Source organism: Hordeum vulgare, chromosome 6H, assembly GCF_904849725.1.
Source record: "Hordeum vulgare subsp. vulgare chromosome 6H, MorexV3_pseudomolecules_assembly, whole genome shotgun sequence".
Taxonomy (NCBI): domain Eukaryota; kingdom Viridiplantae; phylum Streptophyta; class Magnoliopsida; order Poales; family Poaceae; genus Hordeum; species Hordeum vulgare.
The window spans coordinates 472,150,546-472,159,346 of record NC_058523.1 but is presented as its reverse complement, the minus strand read 5'-3'; the positions used below and the strand labels follow the sequence as shown (position 1 = coordinate 472,159,346).

Sequence of the window (8,801 nt, the reverse complement as noted above, 5' to 3'; positions counted from 1 at the left end):
GCACATGGATAATTAAGTTGCACGAAACTCTGTTCATAGCTAAATCTTTGGTGATATTCCATTGATCGCATTTTCTTCTCCTATCCCTAGTCTGAATTTCTCTGGAGGGTGGTTGGTAGGGAATGCTAAAGTCCTAATTTTAATTTTGATTTACTGCTCCTGAATTCCGCTAGTTTAGTTTTACTGTTCCTGGCTGTAGTTTGTGCTAGTCCCTTGCTGTGTAAGAGTTGTATTCGCTGGTAAGAAAGGATTTTACACGCGGTTTGGCGGGTTAGCACCTGGTATAAGACACCATTTTCTTGACGAAAACGGGGCCTTGAGGGTCCTTTCCTCCAGAAACGAATAAACGCACTGGAATCTTCATGCCACAGACAAAACAAAAAAGATCTAGCATACTGCATAGAGAGAAGAACAGTAAAATCAATCACAAGCTAATCTGATATTCTGATCTGCTGCTATCTCAAACAACTGAAGAAAAAACATGTCTAAATGGTTACACAAGAAAACATAAAACATCTGCAGGGCTACACAAACAAAAGTTACAATCAGAAACTGCACGATAGGTCAGGTGTTTTCTCCTTCACAAATTATGCTCGCAAATACAGGTCGCATCCGGGTTCTGATGCCTGCGATCCGAAGGGAACCTAAACAAGACTGGCTCGCTTAATCAGCAGTATGTACAGGCAAGTCTCGCTACTCTGCTGATCTGCTTGCCTCCTGTCTCGACACAGTAAGCATTGGATTGATCCTGCGGGGCTACTCACGAAGCAGCATTGGCAACATCTTTACTCGATCGATTGTACTTCATGTGGCTCTTCACAAGCTGACCAGCGGCTAGAGCAGCGAGGAGGGAGAGCTCGCCGGCAAGCACACTGCCCGCTACGATGGTAGCCAAAAGTCTAGCATTCGCGCCTGGCGAGCCATGATTTGGGCCCTTGACACCAAGCAGGTTCAAACATGCGGCCTGTGAGGCGAGAGAGGTACCCCCTCCAATTGTACCAACCTGAGAAATATAAATTAAAGTCATTATAATGGACATATTAATATGAGAAGAAGAGTAGAAATGAAGGATTGTAGCGCCCTCATGATCGAATTACGGATCATAAAGCATAACATGAAAACAAATGATTCAGTAAATACTTCTTGGCTAATAATTTTAATCACTGAAGCCTGGCGATTACAGACTGCGCTAAAATCTACTCCCTCCGTCCCAAAATAAGTGACTTAAAAATGACTCAACTTTGTAAGTACAAAATCAAGATTGATTGTACTTCATGGCTATTGAATGCTCATGCAAGCAATACGTAGAGAAGGAACCTGATTCCAGCTATCAAGAACAGAAAGGAAAATGGGATCACCTCGATGGACGGCATGGTCACAGAGATGTGGAGATCTTTTCCGCCATTCACTGCCTCTAACATGGTGATACACTGTGAGCTTTCAACATTTTGCGCAGGATCCTGGCCAGTAGCAATGAATAGTGCAGTTACAATATTGCTTGCATGAGCATTGAAACCTCCAAGAGCTCCAGCTACAGCTGACCCAGCAAGGTTTTTGATGATGTTAAGCTCGACAAGTTTTTCGACAGTGGTCTTCAGAACACTCTGCACAACTCTTCCTTTAATTGTAGCCTCACAAACAACAGATTTCCCGCGACCTTCTATCCAGTTTACAGCAGTAGCCTTTTTGTCTGAACAATAGTTACCTGATAAGCAAAAGATTAAATCATTTTTAAAATGCCGGACAAAGAGCAATGGTGATATTAGGTACTATTACTACTATACATCCAGGGCAAGTGCTGAACTGGCCCACTACAACATATACCATATAAAGGACCACGATAAGAATTTTTTTTCTGATAAAAGGACTACAATAATTTTGCTCTGGGTCAACAGAAAACTAGCAGATCTATTGTTTGCTTTGATCAGCACAGCAATGCATTAGTTATCTGTTAGAAGGATGTATTAGTTTTTAGAGAAAGAATGCAAGTCATAGTTTGCAAGGAAAGAGTTGAAACCAGATATGCTGATGACATCCATGTCGGGGAAGTTGTTCCGCAGGTAGCCCAAAACATTTTCGACACCTTTTGACACCATATTCATCCCCATAGCATCTCCGGTACTACAGGTAAACCTCATGTAAAGGTTTCTTCCAGCTAGTGCACACTGAATACCTTGTAGCCTACCAAATCTGCTTGATCTGTGGATACCAGACAATGCAAACAACTTGGTTGTTACAATTGCTACACAGGTTTACCCTTACATTAACTGTATTAATTAATTTAGTTAAGAAAGGAGATCAGTGGAACACACAAATAATTTAGACGATGCATAGTATAGAGTGAATCAAGCAAGCAGGTTAAATTATCTAGCGGTAGAAGTACTTATACAGTATAAATATACTTCGTACAGAACTAAATGTCAGCCAATGGGCTATGGAATATAATTACATAAGAGCATAACAAACTTGGGTACTGATGAACCAAATCACGCATGGAGTAAAAGCTGTTTGAAAAAATGCAATCCGTGTTCAAGCATTAGCACCAAAGAAGCAAACATAGCATAGAAAAAAAGTGTCATCTGTCTGGTACTAACAACAGCCCATGTCTCTAAACTCTGAATACTTTGACAGTATACGATGCGCAGAGAATCAAATGCTAAAGCACAATCTAACAACGATGCCATTTGTTAATCTTATTACGAACTCAAAGTACCCATGGAAGTTAACCAATGCAACAACTGCTAAGGAATGACCTAAGCTAATATCTGCCGATGGTAACACATGTTTCCATGATTTCTCTAGACTTTGAAAGAACGGAAAATAATAACGTGAAGAATGCCACAGTTATGAAAGGGTACTAACAATACCCCAATTCTAAAGAATACTAAAAATGACAATATTAAAAACTTCTACAGATGGACCAAAAGTCGCTACTCGCTAAAGGTTCGAAAAAAGGGAAAACAATAACTGCCTACGCGTCTACACAGTAGACTGAAACATAGGTACAGTAACTAGGCCAACAATAAAACGTTACAAACAGCAAGTAACAAGCTGAAACTAAACACCATAAACGGACAGAACATATGTGATGTGCATCCTGAACCTCTGAAAGAGGATACTCGCTAAAGGTTTAAAGTACACAAGATGACATCAATTTCAGATGCTCTAAAGTTCGAGAAGCGCAAACCGACACACGTTCGAGGAGACAGCAACACTTTGTCGCTGTTCCCGACGTTTGAGGAAACACAAAACGATTTGTCGCCGTTGCCAAGGTTCGAGGAAACACAAAGCGACACTTTGTCGCCGTTTCCCAAGGTTCGAGGAAACACAAAGCGACACTTTGTCGCCGTTCCCCAAAGTTTGAGGGAACACAAGGCGGTTTGAGGAAACACAAAGCGACACTTTGTCGCCGTTCCCCGAGGTTTGAGGAAACACAAAGCGACACTTTGTCGCCGTTCCCCGAGGTTTGAGGAAACACAAAGCGACACTTTGTCCCCGGACCCTGAGGTTTGAGGAACGCAAAACGACAATTCAAGGTCAAATAATGCAGAAAAGTTATAAACTGGCATTTATCGCAGTTAGCTTAGTACTAGCAATCAGATGAATCAGGCAATATAATTCTACTGGTGCCTCAGTATGTGGTTATGTAGTTGCCTTAACAGAGTGCATGTGCAATATGCCAATAATACCCTACCCTGTAGCTGTAGCCTCTACCCCATCATCAACCAAATGAGAAAGGGACTTGCTTTGGTGTGCAATCACCTGATTTAAAAACACATGCAGTACTACTTCTAGCTATCAGCGTCACTCACACCGATACTGAAAACATCACATGACAGCAAAAGAAGGCATTTTTCAATCATCACTCACAGTATACTAGATCATCAGAGAGTGAGAGGCCTACTTATTGAAGACCGCAGCCAGAGCCTCAAAATTGGCAGGCGCCTCAGCAAACATCTTGAGCTCCGCTGCTCGCTTGGCGCTAGGCAACTTGACGGCGGGCGCGCGGGACATGGCGTCACGGAGCAGCACGCTGGCGGCACCCCCGGACGCTGCAATGGCCCTGCAGCCGCGGTTGACGCTGGCGACGAGGCACCCCTCGGTGGTGGCCATGGGAACATGGTAGTCACGCCCGTCCAGGAGCAGCGGGCCGGCGACCCCGACCGGCAGTTGCACATACCCGACGGGCATCTCGCAGCATTGCCCCAGAATGGCCTCATAGTCCATCCCCTCGAAGGGGAGCCCCACCACGCCCCGCCCGGTTATCCGCCGCAGCGCCTCCCGCCTCAGCCTGGCCGCGCGGCGGCAGTCCCGGAGCCGCGACTCCAGGCGGTGGGACGGGAGCGCCCCGGACACCACCGCGGCGACGATCTCCTCGTCCCCGTCGTCCGGGCAGTCAGGCATTGGCGCGGGCGCGACGGCCGCCGGCGAGCGGCGGGAGCCGTCCTGCCCATCCTCGCGGCGGGCGCTGGCGGACTGCGCGAAGGGCACGGCGAAGAGGCTGAGGAGGTAGACGACGGAGGCGAGCTGGCAGACGACGGTGGCGAACTCGCGGCCGCCGAGGGGGAACCTGAGGGGCCGGTCCGGGTCGCTGCAGAGGCGGAGCAGGTCGCAGGAGGAGAGCACGAGCGAGATCAACGCGAGGCCGTTGGTGATCCGCACCGGGAGGGGCAGCGCGCCCGCGCCGGTGAGGGCCCTACGCGCCGCCGCGATGCGGCCGCCGACCCGGCGCGCGTCCATCGGTCGGTCTGATCGCCGGGCCGCCGCGCGCGGGGGACGGGGCGAGATTGCGGGCAGTTACGGGGCCGAGCGAGCAGGAGCCGGAGCCGGAGCCGCCTGTGTGACCGTGCTGCAACTGCAATGTGTGTCTGCGTTGCCGCTGCTGGTTCGGGAGGCGCGTGTGCCGTGTGCGGGGCCGGCGCGGGGAGGAGTGGTCGGTTTCTTGATCGACGGACGGGATGGCGTCGGGGCCGCGGATCGGACGGCGAGGAGCGTGGCGTGGAGGGTTCTTGGTGTGCACGGAAAATGCAGCTGCCCAGGTGCAGGTCAGATGTTCGGCGTGACACGGATCAAAGCGACACAGCTTCTTTCTTTTCTTGCAAGCAGATGGCCAAGAGGTTTTGGTCGTACCTGGTGGATGAGAGAGATAGCGAACAGAAGTGGTCCACATCCTCGTGTGGAGATGTCGGCCAAACAAACAATCTTCAAGAAAAACAAAACATTAAATCATTCTATACTCGATCTTAAAAGTTATTTTTCCCCATGTTTACCGGAGGTCGAGTCGGGGCGACGCGACCGACCGCAGAGTCCTCGGCAAGGCCTTGCAAGGAATGTACTAGAGACGACGTTGTTGGTGGTGGCACTGTCCATTGAAGAGTTATAGTGGGTTGATTCATTCGGGTGTGGATCGTTGATGATAGATTTGACGTAGGGAGGTATATAAGGATGATGGGGACGCATCTTGACTCGTTCAGGTGCGGGGTCACCGATGATAGATTTGGTGTGGGGAGGTATATATAAGGGTGGCACAGGCGGGTGCGGCGTGTCCGGGGTGCGTCTCGAGCAGGGCATCGCGGCGAGGTGTGCCCACCCTTCCTCGTCGCCTCCTCTTTAAATGCCCTCCATGACGGCCCCGTTTTCCGGATTCTTCGGTGAACTCTCATCCACGATGAGTAGGGACATGAATGCGGGTACTTTCTCTCTCCCTCCTTCTCTCTCCCCCTCTCTCTCTCTAAGATTGTGCTGGGTTTAAACCCTCCCAATGCACTTGATCTTTGCCTTGATGATTGTAATGTGGAGAACTAGGGACTAATACAAATTTTACCTGCAAAAATAATTTTCTAATGTGTAGGCAAAATCTTCACGCATCGGCCATGACAAACAATAGTTTCGAGGCCTCGGAGCCTCTAGGCTCTGCCTACAACCACTCGACGGATTTGGATCTAGGATCTAGCCCAAAGATCCGTGCCCTGGACCCTACGGCTTTCCTCGGAACTTCTGGGCCTAACTCTGGAACCTTCAGGCTTGACATAAACTTTTCCATTTCTTTTTTAAACTTACAATTCCTTATTTCATTAATGTGCACTCATCTTGTTTCATTCGTATGATATATATTCACATGTGTCTCTAGCTCTAGGAATCCTGTGAAGAAAGGGAGGGCCAAGAAAGTTTGGGTCACTTCTTATCCAACCTACATGTTTGTTGATGCATAGATCGAGGAAGACCCCGAGCTTTCTCCACCTCCTCGTCAAACCGGGAATCCCAAGATCGAGAAAGTGGCTCTTGTTGTATTGATGAAGTAGTACAGAGTACAAAGTTGATCTACCTCGAGATCGACTATTGTGGTCTAAAACCCTAATTGTAATGAGCTTAAAGTGTCCGACGAACTATGCCCCTGGTTTATATAGATACCAGGGATGCTAGGGTTACACAAAGTCGGTTACATAAAGACAGGAGTATGCCAATTACTACGTCGCCTTGGATTGCATGCCAAGTCTTCGGAAGAGTCCATCTTGATTTTAGTACCACAAATGATTATCGAACGGCCCTGGAGTTTGGCCCACGGGAACATATAAGCAGCCCGAGGACCCCTTAGTCCCGGACTCCCTCAGTAGCCCCAGAACTGGCCTCCAATGTCGAAACCTTTAACCTCCGGTTGCTTCATATACATAGAGTCTTCGGCTTGCAAGGGGAGTTCCCCTCTTCCTTTAATCAACGATAGTTCGGCTGCTAATGACCTTCCTTTCTTCAAACATATTGATACATATATACATAAATGAATTTCAATTTCCAAGCCGACCGTTCGATCGTGAATAGTGTTTTTCCTCCTCCATTTGAAAGTTCGCGGCTGGTCAGGGCCTATAACCCTTTATGAAAGAGCGGTTCGAGACCGTTTTTACTGACACATTCCATCACGGAGATCGTGTCCCTCTTTTCCAGGGATATGGTTTATGATTTGGGTTATCCAATGCGCCCATAACCGCACGATTTTATCGGGAAATGCTGAAGTTCATAGCACATCGGTGGGGCTTTTGGTATTTCAGCGAGTCATAAAAGGTAGAACCGCCATCATAGCCTCCTCACGCATTCTGGATCTCGCACCACTGTTGCCATTCCCTGCCTCCAAAGCTCTAGTGCTCAAGCCCTCCTTCTCCCTTCGTTCCCTCATCCTTCCCTCAATCCGGCAATGGCCAGTTCAGGCTCAAAGGGCAAGTGCGAGGACTCCTGCATCACCGAGCAGGACATCCTAAAGCTGAAGAGCTTCGGCTACCTACGGGAGAACATAGACCACCATGCTCCGGAGAAGGGCCAAGTTATCCCCACGCCAAAGGATGGGGAGAGAGTAGTTTTCATTCTTCAATTTCTTCGAGGTCTGGGTTTTCGCCTCCACTCCTTTGTTCGGGGTATTATGTTCTACTATGGGCTTGACTTCCATGATCTTCCCCCGAACTCCATTATACACCTCTCATCCTTCATCACAGTCTACGAAGCATTTTTATGGGTCCACCCCCACTTCGGCCTATGGCTGAAATTTCTCAACATCAAGCCCAAAGTCATCAATGATGAGGAGGCTGACTGGAGGGGAGTGATGATCAACAAGCTTGCTGGGGTCAAATAGCCAAAGGGCACATTCATAGACGCTGTCAAGGCATGGAAGAAAGAGTGATTCTACATCATCAAGCTGCGTGGCGCGGGAGAGGCAGCTTCTCCAGCATTCAAATCTGGCCCTCCTACCCGACTTGTGTCCTCGACGAAAAAGGTCTTGGATTGGGGGGAGGCCTGAAGGGGAACGTCGCATGGGAAACAAAAAATTTCCTACGCGCACGAAGACCTATCATGGTGATGTCCATCTACGAGAGGGGATGAGTGATCTACGTACCCTTGTAGACCGTACAGCAGAAGCGTTAGAGAACGCGGTTGATGTAGTGGAACGTACTCACGTCCCTCGATCCGCCCCGCGAACAATCCCGCGATCAGTCCCACGATCTAGTACCGAACGGACGACACCTCCGCGTTCAGCACACGTACAGCTCGACGATGATCTCGGCCTTCTTGATCCAGCAAGAGAGACGCAGAGGTAGAAGAGTTCTCCGGCAGCGTGACGGCGCTCCGGAGGTTGGTGATGACCTTGTCTCAGCAGGGCTCCGCCCGAGCTCCGCAGAAACGCGATCTAGAGGAAAAACCGTGGAGGTATGTGGTCGGGCAGCCGTGGAAAAGTCGTCTCAAATCTGCCCTAAAACCTCCGTATATATAGGTGGGAGGGAGGGGGCCTTGCCTTGGGGTCCAAGGACCCTCAAGGGGGTCGGCCGAGCCAAGGGGGAGGACTCTCCCCCCCAAACCGAGTTGGACTAGGTTTGGTGGGAGGGAGTCCTCCTCCCTTCCCACCTCCTCCCTTTTTTTTCTTTTCCTCTTGATTTTTCTTCTCTTGGCGCATAGACCACTTGTGGGCTGTCCCACCAGCCCACTAAGGGCTGGTGTGTCCCCCCAATGCCTATGGGCTTCCCCGGGGTGGGTTGCCCCCCCGGTGAACTCCCGGAACCCATTCGTCATTCCCGGTACATTCCCGGTAACTCCGAAAACCTTCCGGTAATCAAATGAGGTCATCCTATATATCAATTTTCGTTTCCGGACCATTCCGGAAACCCTCGTGACGTCCGTGATCTCATCCGGGACTCCGAACAACATTTGGTAACCAACCATATAACTCAAATACGCATAAAACAACGTCGAACCTTAAGTGTGCAGACCCTGCGGGTTCGAGAACTATGTAGACATGACCCGAGAGACTCCTCGGTCAATAT

General features: G+C 49.1%; 1 protein-coding gene across 1 annotated transcript; it reads right to left on the bottom strand.

The window, feature by feature from the left end:
* Positions 1-415: 415 nt before the first annotated feature.
* On the bottom strand, positions 416-4,755 carry LOC123401858 (3-hydroxy-3-methylglutaryl-coenzyme A reductase 1-like). The gene is made up of 4 exons (XM_045095713.1): positions 3,905-4,755; positions 2,018-2,199; positions 1,359-1,705; positions 416-1,003 (listed from the first exon to the last, which is right to left on the bottom strand). Exons 1-4 carry the CDS (start codon positions 4,738-4,740, stop codon positions 761-763), a joined length of 1,608 nt encoding a protein of 535 aa, XP_044951648.1. The 5' UTR covers positions 4,741-4,755; the 3' UTR covers positions 416-760.
* Between the last annotated feature and the right edge of the window lie 4,046 nt (positions 4,756-8,801).

What these genes read in the sequence shown, in the direction of transcription:
- LOC123401858 (XM_045095713.1), bottom strand. Translation starts at nt 4,740, where the DNA reads ATGGACGCGCGCCGGGTCGGCGGCCGCATCGCGGCGGCGCGTAGGGCC. An exon ending in GGATGTCATCAGCATATCTG is followed by an intron (nt 1,706 to 2,017) that starts GTTTCAACTCTT and finishes TTTGCTTATCAG; the next exon opens with GTAACTATTGTTCAGACAAA. An exon ending in TGACCATGCCGTCCATCGAG is followed by an intron (nt 1,004 to 1,358) that starts GTGATCCCATTT and finishes TATATTTCTCAG; the next exon opens with GTTGGTACAATTGGAGGGGG.